At 40.8% G+C, this 17428-nt stretch overlaps 1 protein-coding gene across 6 annotated transcripts in view; it reads right to left on the bottom strand.

Annotated features, from left to right (window-relative positions):
- TXNDC16 (thioredoxin domain containing 16) overlaps nucleotides 1-17428 on the bottom strand; it is a 109903-nt gene that overhangs the window by 50709 nt on the left and 41766 nt on the right. For all 6 annotated transcript variants that reach the window (XM_070053661.1, XM_070053663.1, XM_008269654.4 and 3 more), the window contains 4 exons: nucleotides 13293-13383; nucleotides 9764-9914; nucleotides 3463-3629; nucleotides 3023-3083 (listed from right to left, as the gene is read on the bottom strand). In XM_070053661.1, coding sequence (XP_069909762.1) covers nucleotides 3023-3083; nucleotides 3463-3629; nucleotides 9764-9914; nucleotides 13293-13383 — 470 coding nt within the window. The remainder of the gene's footprint in view (nucleotides 1-3022; nucleotides 3084-3462; nucleotides 3630-9763; nucleotides 9915-13292; nucleotides 13384-17428) is intronic.

Below are 17428 nucleotides of genomic sequence, written 5' to 3'. Positions count from 1 at the left end.
TTCGCAAATGGACACAACAGACAGGGCTGGGCCAGGCAGAAGCCAGGAGGCAGCAGCTCCATCTGGGTCTCAACATAGATGGCAAGGGCTCAAGCAGTTGGGTCATCATCTGCTGCCATCCAGGCACACTAGCAGGAAACTGGATTGGAAGCCGAGTAGCCAAGACTTGACCCAGCACTCTGACACTGGATACCGGCATCATAACATGGCCCTCAAAATTGTTTTCAATATATTTTAACAGTTTAAGACATCAAAATGGACAACCAGCATGAACTTTATTTCTTCAATTAAACCTATTTCACACTAACAAGTACTGTTATTTCTTACTTAAGATTCTTTATCTGCTATCAAAAAATGGCTTTGTAAGAATCTACACTGACTCTTCCTAATATGTGACCATGCTTGCCCCATACTATCAATTATTTCAATCACAATATGGCTTACAAAGTATCTGATCATTTGGTCTCATAAAATTTCTTCTAAATCAAAAGGGGAGGTTTTATAACTATTTCACAAATGAGAAAATTGAGCCTTGGAGAAGGTATTTCATTCATCTGCTCTAAGAACGAGAAACAAACAGAATCCAAGTTTTCTAACCATTAACCCAATATTCCTATTGTAGATTTAGACTTAGGCAAGAGTGTTTAGTCTGACAGTTACTAAACATATCAACCAACTTTTTAGTACATTTATATAGTATTTATAAGACTTTAAAAAAGAAAAAAAAAGTTTTGAGAAGAAAAGGACATTAACAAATATACAAAGGAAATAAAAACAGCCAACAAACATTTTTAAAAAGTTCAACTTTACTAGCAATCAGACATGCAAATTGAAGCAGGAGCTTTTTTGTCCATAGAAAAAAATATTTATAAGACAGTCGTGTGGGGCCGCTGTGCCACAGTGGATAAAGCTGTCAACTGCAGTGACGCCATCCCATCCACTTCTGATCCAGCTCCCTGCTAACATGCCAGGGAAAGCAGCAGAAGATGGTCCAAGAATTTGGGCCCCTGCACCCACGTGGGAAACCCAGAAGAAGCTCCTGGCTCCTGGCTTCAGTATGGCCCAGTCTCAGTCATTTGTGGAGTGAACCAGCAGATAGAAGATTCTCATTTTCATTCTCATTCTCTCTCTCTCTCTCTCCCCTTGCCCAACTCTGCCCTTCATATAAATAAATAAATCTTTTTAAATGACAGCAATGCTCAGTATTGGCAAAGAAATATAAGAAACAAGGAAATTCCAAATACTGATGGTAAAAATAAACCTTTTTGGAGGGCAATTTGACAATCTATTTTAAATACCATAAAAGTTTCCTCTTCCTTTGACAAAGTTCACTTCCAGAAATTTTGACAAAGGGAAAAATCAGTGATGTTCAAAATAATTTACAAAAGTAAGCATTATATAACAAAAGCAAATGATTAAATACGATTTCTGGGAAAAACTAGGATATATGATCGGATCTTAATTTTCTTTAAAAATGTGTGTGTGGGGGGGGTGCACCAGTATATATACTTCTGTACATACATGAAAAGAGCTTCAAAGGGTTTCTGGAAAACTGAATTCAAAGGTAACCCAAATTTCTATGAACTTTTTAAAGATCTTTGAAATCTCTTATAGGAACAGGGGAAAAGACAAGGATTATTTAGTCTTCTTTTCCCTCTCTCTCTTTTTTTTTTTTTTTTTTTTTTTTTTTTTTTTGTACCTCTCAAGGACAAGTATTTGAGAGTCCCTAAATAGTAATATCAGAGGGCTGGCACTGCTGCATAGCAGGTTAAGCCACCATATACGATGCCAAAAAGCCTTATGAGTACAAGTTCAGGTTCTGACTGCTCTGCTTTCAATCCAGCTGCCTGCTAATACATCTGGGAAAGCAGCAGCAGATGGCCCAGGTACGTGGACCCCTGCAATCCACACGGGAGAAAGATAGAGTTCCTGCCTTTTGCTTTCAGCCTGGCCCAGTTCTGTCCATTGAAGCCATTTGGGGTGTGAACCAGTGAATGGAAGAGCTTCTCTCTCTCTCTCTCTCTCTCTGTGTGTGTGTGTGTGTGTGTCACTCTTTCAAATAAATTTTAAAAAATCTTAAAACAAGAAGTAATACTAGTTGCACACACAGCGCTAAATACTTCTATTACTGTATTACAAAGCTTTTAATGTATACAAAGAGTTGTAAAACATTTCCACTAGCATGAAAAAAAGTTAAATGCTAACAGCAACTATATTTTTTTAAAGATTTTTTTTTATTTATTTGACAGGTAGAGTTACAGACAGTGAGAGGGAGAGACAGAGAGAAAGGTCTTCTTTCCATTGGTTCACTCCCCAAATGGCCGCCACGGCCAGAGTTATGCCGATCCGAAGCGAGGAGCCAGGAGCCTCCTCCTGGTCTACCATGCGGGTGCAGGGGCCCAAGCACTTGGGCCATCCTCCACTGCTTTCCCGGGCTGGAAAGAGGAGCAACCGGGACTAGAACTGGTGCCCATATGGGATGCCAGCGCTGCAGGTGGAGGATTAACCTAGTGCGCCACAGCACTGCCCCAACAGCAACTATATTTTTAAAAAATATTTACTTGAAAGAGTGACAGAGAGCAATGGAGAGGCAAAAGGCAGGAGGAAAAGGAGAGGGGAGGGAGACAGAAACAGGTATCAATCTTCTATCCACTTGCTCATTCCCCGAGGTATACAATAACCAGGCCTGGGCCAGGCTGAAGCCAACTTGGTCCAACCTGGTCCCCAACATGGGTGGCAGGGGCCCAATGCTTAGGCCATCTTCCACTGCCTTCCCAGGTGTTTTAGTAGGAAGCTGGACCAACAGTGAATAGCAGGCACTTGAGTAAGCACTCTGATACGGGATGCTGGTGTCCCAAGTGTTAGCTTTACCTACTGCACCAAACACTGGCCCCAGCAATGATCTCTGAATACCACCAATTTATAGATTTTTTTCTATAATAAACATATATTACTTCAGAACCATGTGCATTAATTTTGTTTAAACAGGCAGACTTTGTAGATCAACACAAAAACAACTAACCTTTTCTGCTCTTTTGAAGACCACATTAGCATGTTGAGGAATGTTCGCTTCCAGAGAGTCTCTTTTTCAAAACAGAAATAAACAGTTTATGTTGCTAATATGAAGAATAATAATTATGCAGGATGTCCATGTAAAGTAGTAAGCTTTCATACTAAAAGGTGCTTATGGAAAAGAGCAACATTTAGTGAGTTTGAGGAATTTTACATATAAATACAAACTAGATTTTCTAGTCTCCCTCTTAATCTATATCTTCATATAGCAAAGAAGGTTTAAATTTTGATTTTCATCAACTTCACATCAATATGCAGACTTCAGCTCAGCAGTCGGTTCCAACTCTGTTGGAATCTATTAGAGATTTTGTTTATAAGGGATTAGATTATCAAATTTAAAAATGAGAAGACTAGTAGTGTTTTGCTAGAGATAGTGAATATTTAAGATACCTTAACAAGAGTAGAACTCCTGCTTTTCCCAGAAGACGCCAAGCCACCCATTCTGCAGTTCTTTTATCAGCTTCATATGTAGCTTGTTGGCTAACAATGAAAACCAGTGGCAGGCCTAGTTGGAAATGAACTGTTGAAACATGTTGAGGATCTTCAGCCACTTCTGTCTTCATTAAATAGAAAGAACATAAAGTTTTCAATGTGTGACAATAATGCTGCAACATTTGGATTTAACCCCCTTAATTCTTACAAAGTTACAAATAAAAAGCAAGTCTGTGAAATAAGTCCAGCTTTAACAAAAATCATCTCATAATTTCCTAAATTTAGTGCTTCCAATACACCTGTGAATGAGTAGTTTAAACACTGGAAACACAAAACAGTAAAACATAAAACTACAATCATAAGAAATACACATATTATAAGGGCAAATCAATAAAGCAGTGTGGTACAAATAGAAATAAAATATTACAAAGAGAATAGATAACTAAAGACTAAATCCTTTCATTTGAGAATTTAACATATAGGTAAGTGGCACATTACAAAACAACAAGGATTATCTGAGTTAAAACAGCAGATTAAACTTTAAAAAAATCTAATTTATTTCACTCCATTCAGAAATCTGAGGAAAACTACAGGATTGGGATTTAAAAAAAAGACATAAACACACATATATGAAGAAAATAAAAGAGGAAAGGCAGTCCATTTTTAGAAGCTGGAAAAAAAAAGAGTAATATCTGATTTAAAAGATTCTACAAAGCAAAACCAAGGGAAAGCTAAGAAACACACTAATCTTAACTTCTGAATTCTAAAATTGCTTACTAACAGTCAACATCTGATATATCTGGAACTGGAAAATGACAGGAAGATCTAAAATAAGAAAGATTAAGTCAAAGCTCTTAAGAACTTTGTGGACCCCTAGACATTCCCTCCTGAATTCCACGAGTTCAGGCAACTGCGCCCCCAACACCAGCAGGAGTGTGGAAGACCTCGGGAACAGCTGAGAATGGGGACGCCACACCAACAGCAGGGGAAGAGAGCGGTAACTGAACGTTGACACACACTCTCCGGGCCCTTCCTCCTCAGTGCCAGGGAGCAGCCAAGCCTCTGTCCTCATGCAGGAAGCTGGAAGATGCTTTTTGAGGATCCTGAATGTCCCCCAAAGCCGAAAGATATTGACAATGGGGTACACCAGAAAGCAACCCAGACCTATGGAGCTGAGTCAACAAGTCCCACCAACAATCTCAGAATCTCCAATGAACTTTTTGATTTCAAATTCCAAACCACAGGGCCGGCGCTGTGGCGTAGTAGACTAAATATCCACCTGTGCCACCAGCATCTCATATGGGTTACAGTTCATGCTGGCTGTTCTTCCTATCCAGCTCTCTACTAAAGGCCTGAGAAAGCAGCAGAAGATGGTCTGAGTGCTTGGGCCCCTGCACCTGCATGGGAGACCTGGAAGAAGCTCCTGGCTCCTGGCTTCAGATCAATGCGGCCATTTGCGTGCGTGCGTGTGCGTGCGTGTGTGTGTGTGTGTGTGTGTGTGTATCTCCCTCTCCCTCTCCCTCTCTCTCTCTAACTCTGCCTTTCAAATTTTAAAAAATCAAAATTCTAAATCATGAACAGGAAAGCAAGGACTAACAAACGTCCCAGAAAGCCCTTGAACACAAAATACAAAGATACAAACAAGTGGAAAAACAGGTAACTTGGAAGAAACAGATATTGCAAGAACAAAGTTTCAGGAACCCCCGCTGACAGCCTCAAGGAGACAGGAAATCACTGCATTCACAAACAATGGAAAAGCAAAGCTGAACAAATCTCCCAGAAAGCAGAACACAGACAGACAGAAGGCAGGAGAGAAAACGTAGTAACACTGAAGTTTAGTTCAAGAAATCCAAGAGATTCAAGCAACAGGAATCACAGAAAGCAGCAAGGGAATAAATAGAAGAGAGGGAGAAACCATCATTGAAGTAAACTTTAAAAGGGGGTGGGGGTACAGCACTGTGGCATAGCTGGTAAAGCCACCGCCTGCAGTGCCAGCATCCCATATGGGCACTGATTCGAGTCCTGACTGCTCCACTTCCGATCCAGTTCTCTGCTAATGATCTGAGAAAGCAGTGGAAGATGGCCCAAGTCCTTGGGCCCTTGCACCCATGTGGGAGACCTGAAAGAAGCTCCTGGCTCCTGGTTCCTGGCTTCAGATTGAGCAGCTCCGGCCGTTGCACCTAATTGGGAGTGAACCAGTGGATGGAAGACCTCCCTCTCCCTCTCTCCCTCCCTCCCTCCCTCTCTCTTTCTCTCTCTCTCTCTCTCTGCCTCCACTCCTTCTCTAACTCTGACTTTCAAATAAGTAAATAAATCTTCAAAAATAAAAAAAAGTAAGCACAAATTTTCCCACGACTGATGTGCATGAGTTGCCAGACTAAAAGAACACACTGAGCAAACCAGCCCAGTGGATAAAAGCCTACACACAGGAAAAAGCATTCTTGAAAAGTTCCCTATTACAGATTTAAAAAAAAAATCCCAACAGTTTCCAGAGAGAATCCTATACTTACCTATGGTAGGCAGAATTCTAAGAGGGCTCCTAAGATTCCTGCACCCTAGAGAACAAGTCTAGAACAATCGCCTACCTCTGTGTGTGCATTGAACCGAATGGATGGCCATTCCCTTACTTAGATAATGCTACTTATGAGTCTGCTGCAGTAGCAGGCATGTGGCATGGAAGTTAAGTCACCTCTTTGATGCCCACATGCTGTATCAGAGTGCCTGCTACAAGTCCTGAGTGCTCCTGCTAAAGTGCACCCTGAGAGGCAGCAGGTGGTGGCTCGAGACCTTTGGGCCCTGCCATGCACATGGGAGACCCAGAGGGAGTTCCTGGCTCCTGGCTTTGGCCTGGCAAAGCCCTGACAGTTGCAGGCATTTGGGCGGTGAATCAGCAGATGGAAGATCACCTTCTATTTGCCTCTTTGTCTGTGTCTTCGTTTCAAATGAAATAAAAATGAAAACATCAATAATTTTTTTTTAAAAAAAGAGGCTGTCTGTGGGGAGCAACCCGGACTAGACTGTTACTGGAATTAAGACTTATTCTATGCATCTGCTCTCCCACAATATGGCGCTGGGAGAGAAGAAAACAGCTTCTACACAGCTGCCTCCAGTTCAGCCAATAAACTGTAGGACTTGCTCCTGATTGGAGGAGAGCAGCGTACTCGGCGTGTGGGCAGCCGAGTTGGGATTGGCGGAGGAGGACTATAAAGGAGGAGAGAGACGGCATGCACCAGGAACATCTAGGGGGAACATCTAAGGGGAACACCTGTGCAGCCCCCGAGAGAGCCGGCCGGCAGTGTGCCGCTCCCCTGCGGAAGTGGGGAATGTGGCCGGGGGGAACTGCCCTTCCACGGAGGTGGAAGGGATAGTAGCCAACCCGGGAAGAACCAGCAGCAAACCCGGGGAGGGCCGAGCAGACGAAAGAACAGCGCAGGGTCCTGTGTCGTTCCTCCACGAAGAGGGGGAGCGACAGCTGTCATAGCACATTGAGGTAAGACTGTCCTGCTGGCCTTAAAGGAGGACACTGCTATATTATAAAAGGGCCATGCAGTCAAGGGCCTTGAGAACAGCCTATGGGAACTGAGCACAAACCCTCACCAATAGCTGGCAAGAAAAAGGGGACCTGAGTCCTGCAACCTACGCTTCTGAATTCCGCCACAACCAAAACACAGATGAAGCAGTGGGAAAGTCCAGTCTCCCCTTTGTGTATGTGGAGAGCTCTAAGTCATTTAGTAGTATTAAGGACAGAGGAGGAGCAAAGCAATAAGACTGGAGCTCTAACAAGGAGCCAGATCACTAAAAACTATGTGTATAGTGCTACAAAAATAGGGCTTCCATTGCGTCAAGTGAAGCCATTTATACAAACTCACATGTAAAATACACTCCTCTCTCCCAGACTCCCCAAGCCTATCCCATCAGACCTTAAGATCAGTGCAAAGTCTAAGAGGTCATCTATGTGCAGTCGCACATGCAGTGTGGTCCCGTGGGTATAGCTCCTTGAGCACTATTGCTCCCAATCTGAGGACCTGAGAACTAAAGAGACGAATTGCTAGGCCCCAGTCACAGATAATGCAGGACGGGGCAGAGGACAACCACCCCACGCTCTGCTGTGTGGAGTAGCGGAGTGGGAATGAAGACACACACCGGTCTGGTGCACAGCAGTTCTGAGGCCTATCCAGGCACACGCTGCTAGCTCCATGGTGAGCACTGAAACCGACTTCCTCAGGGTTATTCTCTGAAGGGTCTTGGCTATAAACCCTGGGAGCTCTGGTCTGCCCTTCAACTCACCCTTCCTTTTTTATTAAGAGAAAAAGAGACAGCATTTGTAGTTCATCAAATTTTTCAGCCTTTTCCTGAACACAGAAATCTAGGGGTCTGAAGTCTTCCTATTGTGCTATTCTTGTACTTTTATAGATAAGCTGGTATAATTCTTTTAGGACCTTGTAGATTTTTTTTCATTAAAAATTTATAATTCATCCCATTAGATAAAAACCAAAATTACAAATGTCTTTGGTAAATACAGAAAGTGATAGCACAGTATCATAAAAAATTACAACAAAATAAAATACATAAAGTAAACTGAAATTTGAATAACAAAATATACAAAAGTGACAGGAACATTTTTACACTGGGGGTGGGATTACTGATAGTTTCTAAAATCATGCATTACTATCAAATTACTGAAATTACTTTAAAAATTAACTTTCTTTTTAAATTTTTATTAACATAAAGAGAACAGATTTCATGTATTTCATAAGTAAAATTCTAGGAAGATAATATTTCCCTAAAAATAAAAAAGATTACAAGGGACTATTATGAACAAATATATGCAATTGGAAATCCTAGAAGAAACAGAACATACATACAACCCACCTAGATTGAATCATGAAGAAACAGAAAATCTAAACAGATCTGTAACTAGCAAGGAGATTAAACCAGTCATCAAAAACCTCCATCCAAGAACCCAGGACAAGGACAAGAGTTCAGCACAGCGAGTAAGATGCCTCTCGGAACATCTGCATCCCATTTCAGAGAGCCTGGGTTCAAGTTCCAGACGCCAGTGTGCACCCTGGAGGCAACCAGTAATGGTTCAAGTAGTTGGGTAGCTGCCTCCTATGTAGAAGACCTGCTTTGCATTTTTAGCTCCTGGCTTCAGCCTGACCAAGCCCTACCTGTTGTGGGCATTTGGGGAGTGAACCAGTGATGGGAGATCTCTGTCTCTGTGTCTGCCCTTCAAATTTGTAAAAAAAAAAAAAAAAAAAAGTTCCATAATCCCACTGGCTTCATATCAATCTCAGTTTTTCCTATTAAATTCAAATAGATTAAATAGAATACTTCATATTCTAAAGTTTGTAACATATACAATATGGTATGTCCATGAATCCATTCAGCCCTCTGTCTCTATGTAATTATTATGGATGTGGAATGACTGGTATGTTGACCATTTAACAGTTAATTTCTGAATGATGAGATTAGGTGACTTTAAAAAAAAATTATAGAGTTTACTGCAGTATTTGTGCTACTGGTGACAAACAAGTACCATTTTTATTTTTAGATGCACCCCACGGGAGACCAGGATAAGTACCTGGCTCCTGCCATCGGATCAGCGCGGTACGCCGGCCGCAGAGCGCTGGCCACGGCGGCCATTGGAGGGTGAACCAATGGCAAAGGAAGACCTTTCTCTCTGTCTCTCTCTCTCTCACTGTCCACTCTGCCTGTCAAAAAATAAAAAATAAATAAATAAAAAAAGAAAAAGATACACTGACTGAGAACATCTACTGAAGGTTTACATATGCTTAAGATCCTTCAACCTCCCAAAGAGAAAAGTCAGCTATCACCATCACCTAGTAGGTCTCTATAAAATTCTTATAGGTTAATGCTAAGGAAAGTGAGGCACCAAAAATCCCATGGTTCCAATACTTTACCAACTCTTGAAATGACAATCAAAACAATGAAATAACTATGAAATAGTCTTTGTGATGTGTGAGCAATCACCAAGAACCAGAGTTCATTTATCTACAATGCTATGTATAAACGGGTTTCAGTGCAATAATAAAAAAAGGCATTAGAATGCTGTTTCACAAATAGTTTATCTTCTGTTCTACTTTCAACAAGGACATACTCCTAAATCATACAAAATGAAAGAAATACACCCAGGGAAAAGGGAAGAGATATACTCATCTAAATAAAATGCATATCTGTGAATTAAAACAACACATTTTATGCAAAAATTTTCTATATATTAAATTAAAACACATACCAACAAAGGTGCATTCATGGTCTTAATAAACAGGTCAATGTTCAGTGTAGTCAACGGCTGTTCCATTAGTATTCTTCTACATTCCTGAGTCAAATCCAAGACTGGCTTACAATGAAAAAAATAGAGATGTGCATATTCTATTTCCTCAGAGCTGCAAATTAAAAATTAGGGACATATTCATTTAATGAAGCTCAATGTGCAACCCTTTTACCATTCAAAAAGGTTGAGTTAATGTTTTAGTGAAAGCCTAAAATAATATAATGTAAAAATAAGATAATAAAAATAGACTTGGGCAAAAAAAATGACCAAGGGCATTAAAGAAAATATTTCAACAAATCATGTGAGTTGTATAAGGCATTTTTGTCCTGAATTCTTTCATATGGCAGCTTCTAAATTGGGCTATAGGCAGGCCTACACAACTTTGTTTCAATAAAAGGCTGTCACCTTGTGGACAGTGAGATTATCTTCTAGTTGCTTTTCTAGAGCTATGTTAAATGAAGCTTTGTAACACAAATCTTTTAGATTTAATTTAAATGCAAAGCTGTTTTGAATAAACTTTAGCAAAAAATATGACTTAAGATAGAAACCATGTGACAGTTTGTGGGAGTTTGGGAGTTTGTATCTGAAATATTACAAAACTCAGCAAGTATCTATTTCAAGTTTTGGATTCTCTTCAACATGAGATTTCAAAGATAAACTTATAGTGGGGGTAAGGTTTGCCAAAATTAAAATAGCAATTTGAAAATGTCCAGATGGCATTAGTACGGTTTGGCCAAATAGCATAAAAACTTATTTTTAAAATGTTATTTTAATTCTTGAGACATGATTAAACTGTGTGTTCAGGATTCACTGATTTCAAATTTAATTAAAGTAATTATAATAGATTTGATGATTGAAAAAATTATTTAATTCCTACTACACTTTAGGCCCTGCACGCAAAATAACAGATGAAGATGAACGAGATAATTCAAATTCTTAAAGGACTTATTTATTAAATGTAGTTTGCATATGTTATAATACACAAAACCCTATGGGAAACAAAAAATATTTCACTCTGCCCCAAGTGAGAAGGATTGGGAAGGGAAAGCAAAAGGAGGCTGTCACAGAGCTTACACCAACAGGGTGAACAGGAAGCCAGGACAGAAGTCAAACTAAAGGAACAATACAGCTAAGCACAAAGGGCACGTCCAACTCTTTGAGGGGACCCTGAACACTCACGAAGCACTGCAAGGACAGTGTGGAGCACAGGAAGTCCTGGTTACAGCTGGACTTCACATCAAAACCTTTACACTAAGAAAACAATGTTGGAAAGTAATTTATTCAGGGGCCATACCCTTGCAGGGAGCAGAAACCCAAAAAAAGATGGGAGAAACTTATCAGAAGTTTAGAAGGGTATACAAGGGCCATTCAAATAACTGGATCAACAGTATCATCCCATTCTCCACATCCAATTCCAAGTTCCTAAGAGACAGGGTGATCTCTTTGCTCAGGTAAGTCACCGTCCAGTACTCCCTCTGACTTAACTGACTGTGATATGTGTGAGGCACGGGCATAAACACATGGTTTAAGAAGGGAAGACAGGGAGGCAGGAGAAAGCACTGGTGTCTCCATGGAATGCTACCTTCAGAGTCACAGCCCCTCCCTATCATATCTGCTCCAGTATGATTCCTGCCCATCTTATTATCCAGGAATCAACAATAATTAATAAAATCTCCAGGGGCTACTGCTGTGGTGTACAGGTAAAGCCACTGTTTTGCGGTGCTGGCATCCCTTATGGGCACAGGTTCAAGTCCTGGCTGCTCCACTTCTGATCCAGCTCTCTGCTATGGCCTGAGAAAGCAGAAGAAGGTAACCCAAGTCCTTGAGCCCCTGTACCCATGTGGGAGCCCTGGAAGAAGCTCTAGGCTCCTGGCTTTAGATCAGCCCAGATCAAGCCCTCTAGCCATTTGGGGGAGTGAACCAGCAGATAGAAGACCTCTCTCACTCTCTCTCTACCTCTGATTCTGTCTCTCCATAACTCTGCCTTTCAAATAAATAAATAAATCTTAAAAAAACTCCAATAAATACTCAAAAGCAAGTTTAAAAATGTGGTAAGTGCATATTTTTAATTTACATTTTAAGGGAAAAGCAAAAAAAAATTTCCAAAATAATACTGTAGTTTAGTCTGTATCAGAACATATATATTTACATATGTTAGAATATATAAATACCAGAATATGTGTATATATAGGTATATACATTATATCTTACTGAATAGGATTTGTAAGGCAAGTAATAGAAACTATACCTTGCCAGTATTTAATCACTTCCTTGCATTTTAAGCATGTCACCATTATTTACAATTACTCATCACCTGAAAAATACAGAAGCTGGTAACACAAAACACAAACAACTGATTTTCAGAGAAGCTGTGGAGCTAGCACGGAGTCACCACTGGATGGGAACAATGAGGTTTCCCCATGTCCAGGATGGGAAATTGGTAGTCTACAATGGGAGTAGCAAAGGAGCCAGCTAAACAACTGCTTCTTTTATCTTCTGACGCAATGACTATTCAGGGTGAGCTTTACCATACGACCAGCATAATTCTCTTACAAATAGTAAGCATGCATTAGTTTTATTTAACTCATTAATCAGACAACCAGCAGAATGAAAATTCAGGAAGGAGAGACTAATGGAAAAAGAACAGCTGGTTAATGTCATGCAGAGCAATAAAAACGTACCTTCCTGCGTACGAACTTTCTTCTCTGCCTAGTCCCCTCCCTTCAAAACTCACTTCACCTCATTAGTTTTCTAAGTACTAGTCGCTAAATTTGCAGAGCTTTAACACGTCAGACCTTTAAACCATCACATAGTATCTGTAATAGTTACACTTTTCTGAGAAGTCAGCAGGACGGCTCACTGAAAGCTCTTGTCTGGCATTTAAAAGTCATAAAATCACCATTTTGCCTTGGATTAATTTTCCAGAAGACCATTTAAAGTCAAACTCTAGTCTTTTAAAATGCACCGATTATTCCTTGTGTTGTTAAGTACTAAAGAAAGGAAAATTTGAATCCTAAATTGCCCAATCAGTGAAAAGTAGGCCTCTACTTAGAATGGTAATTTAGAAACCAGACAAAAATAAAAACTGAAATATTGTGTTCAATACTCATACCTCAGTACCTTTTGGATTACTATGGCCAAGTAACTTGGTAACTCTCAGAGAATCTGGGGAGCTGTGATTTCACCCACATCTGATCACGTGGGATACCTGTCCCCAGAACATCTCACTTGGCATTGTGGAACACGTCCTGCAGTCAGCCGCACTGTCTCCTTTCATCTTAGTCTAGCATCGCTTCTCTATGTTTTCAGACTATGGTAGGGCAGAGGATGATAACGAAGGGCCTGCCAGGTTTCTTTCACAGGTTCACATCCACCCGTAACTCCTTCAGATAAGCCTATGCTGTCAGAATATAATGGAAATGTAGACGAAGGAATACAAAATAAGTGAACAAAAAGCTTAAAACTGGTGGCAAATGCTTCTTATACATACCCAATACTTTCCAAAAGGGCAATTTCTGTGGTTAAGACAAACTGGCATGTGGTCCCATACACAAAAGCAGCTTCCATCACTGCTCTGTGCTCTGGAGAAGAGATGAGGGAGTGGGGAGAGAGGAGGAGTTAGTTTGTATGACTACGTAAACTTCTCTTCTGAATAGACATTGTTTATGTTCTGCTATATTTAAACAAAAATCCTTTGCAGGGATCCCAGCTGGGAAAGTGCAAGCAGCTAAAGAAGTTGTATTTTAAAAAGTCTATTCAAGGTAAAGGAATTGAGAAAATAAGTTACACATGAGAATGTAGCATACAACAAATCTGTGGCAGTTTCTTCCTAGTAGTAGGAAAGAGACTATGACTCTGCCATACACTGACATATGTACATGTCTGTGTATACTGTTTCTGGATTATTTTTGATCAAACTTACTAAACAAATAGTTCTATTAAGTACATTAAGAAAACAGCCATTCCCCTAACCCCTGTTCCATTTCCAATTCCCAAGGGAAAACTACTTTCAACTGTTTCACTCTTTCTTTCGGATACCTCCAAGTACACAAAGACATTCTTGTTTCCTGGGGTTGGGCCAGGCTGAATCCAGGATCCAGAAATTCATCTGGGTCCCCTACATGGGCACAGAGGCCCAAGTAGTTGGGCCATCTTCCATTGTTTCCCCAGGTGCATTAGCAAGAAGCTAGATTAGAAGTGGAGCAGCTGAGACTTGAACTGGCGCTCATATGGGATGCTGGCATTGCAGGTGGTAGCTTGACAAGTTACGCACAGTGCCAGCCCCATTTTTTTAAGAATTCTTTTTTTTTTTTTTTTGAAAGATTGAGACAGACACAGAGAGAGGGAAAAAGCTCCTATCCACGTGTTCATTCCCCAAATGCCTACAACATCTAGAGCTGGGCACCTTCAGAGCCAGGAGCCAGAAACTCTACCACGGTATTCCATATGGTTGGCAGGAACCCAATTACTTGAGCCATCACCTTAGCTGGAATCAGGAAATAATGTCGGAGATAGAATCCAGTTGCTCTGATGTGAGACACGGGCATCCTAATCAGAGTCACCCTCTAGGCCAATACCTGCCTGCTGTTCTGATTATGGATCCTTCCATTGCAAACTTTTTTTTCTGTGTGGAAGATTTTAAAATAGTATTTTTTTTTCAGATACTCTGTAATTTCAAAACAGAAATGCCTTGTTATAGAATCCACTACACTGTCGTCACCCACTACACTGGGGCTCAACGGGCCTTTTCTGCTGGGGGAGTTTACAAACTTTAGTTTCACGAAATCTTCTTGAAGTATTTCTTCAATGAGTCCCTCCTTTTTGTAGCTGATTTTCCCTTTCCCCCCTCATCACACTTCCAGAACTTATCTTCCCTTCCCCTCCTGCATCTCCCAGGATGGAAATCACATATCAGATCCACTCATATATGCCCCAACCAGGAGCACTCCAGCTCATTCCACAAAGAACTCACCTCCAATCATGCTGTCACTCTCGCCAACAGTACCTCCTAACATAATCCTTGGTGATTTCATTATTTACACAGATGATTCCTTCAAAACCCTAGCCTCTTAATCCTTGGCCTTCTCTGCTCCGGGGATCTCTCTTCAAACCACCTAAGTCTCATGAACATGGTCTCATCCCAGGCCTTCTAACTACCAATTCCTGGAAACCTCTCCATCATTGTCGTATGTGGCATCCACTCACTCACACTCATCTCCACATCACTGTGTCTAGTACATACCTCTAAAGCACCAGGACCAAAAACCCAGAGATCCTTCCACTTTTCACTGTGCTTTCTCCCACTCTGGTCCTCTCTTCCCTCCTAATCAAGCTTCAATTCCAAGCTCGAGTTTTATAATTTTTGCCCTGTTCACTGGGCTAAAACATAACTCAAGTCAACTACTCTGCCATTTTGTACCCACACCCACCAAAGTAAATGTGGCTAGAGTGAAAAAAAGAAAAAGAAAAAGAAAAAGCATCACCTTTGGAAATGTTCACTGTTATGAACTATTCTGCTTAGCAACCATTCTTTATTTCCACATCTACCAAACAACTATCTCCTATCTCATTTTTTCTTCTCAAACTAGCTGGTGACTTCATCCTTCAATGAGAACTAAATTTTTTCCCCAAAGAAACCATTTATTTAATGAGTACAAATTTCCTAAGTACAAGTTTAGGAATATAGCGCTTCTTCCCAACACACCCGCCCTCACACTTTCACTCCCACCCCACCTCCTCCTCCCTCTCCCATTCCCAGTCCCATTCTACATTAAGATTCATTTTTTTTTTTTGACAGATAGAGATAGACCATGAGAGACAGACAGAAAGGTCTATTCCATAATTTCTTTACCCAGTCTTTAGTTGACGGGCATTTAGGTTGATTCCATGTCTTAGCTATTGTGAACTGAGCTGCAATAAACATGGGGGATAACGTTAATTTGCTGATTTTACTGATTTTACTGCTCTTGGGTAAGGAGTTAGATGGCTGGGTCATATGGCAGGTCTTTATTCAGATTTCTGAGGTATCTCCAAACTGTCTTCCATAGTGGTTTTACCAATTTACATCCTCACCAACAGATTAGGGTACCTTTTCCCCCACATCCTCACCAGCATTTGTTTATTGATTTCTGGATGAAAGCCATTCTGACTGGGGTGAGGTGAAACCTCATGGTGGTTTTGATTTACATTTCTCTGATGCCTAGTGATCCTGAACATTTTTTCATGTTCTGTGGGCCATTTGGATTTCCTCTTTTGAAAAGCATCTGTTTACGTCCTTTGTCCATTTCTTAACTGGTTGGTATGTTTAGTTGCTGTGGAGTTTGATCTCTTTATATATTCTGGTTATTAATCCTTTATCAGTTGCATATTCTGTAGGTAATTTCTCCCATTCTATCAGTTACCTCTTCACTTTACTGTTCCTTTTGCAGCATAGAAGCTTCTCAATTTGATGCAATCCCAGTTGTTAATTTTGGCTTTGATTGCCTGTGCCTCTGGGTCTTTTCTAAGAAATAGTTGCCTGTGCCAATATCTTTTTTTTTTTTTTTTGACAGGCAGAGTGGACAGTGAGAGAGACAGAGAGAAAGGTCTTCCTTTGCCGTTGGTTCACCCTCCAATGGCCACCATGGCCAGCACGCTGCAGCCGGCGCACCGTGCTGATCCGATGGCAGGAGCCAGGTACTTATCCCGGTCTCCCATGTGGTGTAGGGCCCAAGGACTTGGGCCATCCTCCACTGCACTCCCTGGCCACAGCAGAGAGCTGGCCTGGAAGAAGGGCAACCAGGACAGAATCCGGCGCCCCGACTGGGACTAGAACCCGGTGTGCCAGCGCCGCAAGGCAGAGGATTAGCCTAGTGAGCCGCGGCACTGGCCCTGTGCCAATATCTTGCAGGATTTCCCCAATGTTCCCTAATAATGTGATGGTATCAGGTCATGGAATTAGATCTTTAATCCATTTCGAATGGATTTGTGTGTAAGGTATAAGGCAGGAGTCCTGCATCATACTTCTGCATGTGGAAATCCAGTTTTCCCAGCACCACTTGTTGAAGAGACTGCCCTTGCTCCAGGGATTGGTTTTAGCTCCTTGGTCAAATATAAGTTGCTTGTAGATGCTTGGATTGATTTATGGCATTTCTATTCTGTTGCCTTAGTCTATCCATCTCTTTTTGTATGAATACCAGGCTTTTTTTTATTATAATTGCCTTGTAGTATGTCTTGAAATCTGCTATTGTGATGCCTCCAGCCTTGTTTTTGTTGTATAAGATTGCTTTAGCTATTCGAGGTCTCCTGTGCCTCCATATGAATTTCAGCATCATTTTTTTCTAGATCTGGGAAAAATGTCTTTGGTATTTTTGGTATTTTGATTGGTATTGCATTGAATCTGTAAAATGATTTTAGGGGAATGGATATCTTGATAATATTGATTCTTCCAATCCATGAAAATGGAAGATTTTCCATTTTTTGTATCTTTTCCTATTTCTTTAATATTTTATAATTCCTATTGTAGAGATCTTTGACATCATTGCTTAAATTTATTCTAAGGTAGTTGATTTTTTTGCAGCTATTATGAATTGGAATGATCTTAAAAGTTCTCAGCCATGGGGCCGGTGCCATGGTGCACTAGGTTAA

Source organism: Oryctolagus cuniculus, chromosome 12 (genome assembly GCF_964237555.1).
Source record: "Oryctolagus cuniculus chromosome 12, mOryCun1.1, whole genome shotgun sequence".
Lineage (NCBI taxonomy): Eukaryota > Metazoa > Chordata > Mammalia > Lagomorpha > Leporidae > Oryctolagus > Oryctolagus cuniculus.
The sequence above is the reverse complement of the archived record's forward strand: the minus strand, read 5'-3'. Positions and strand labels throughout refer to the sequence as shown.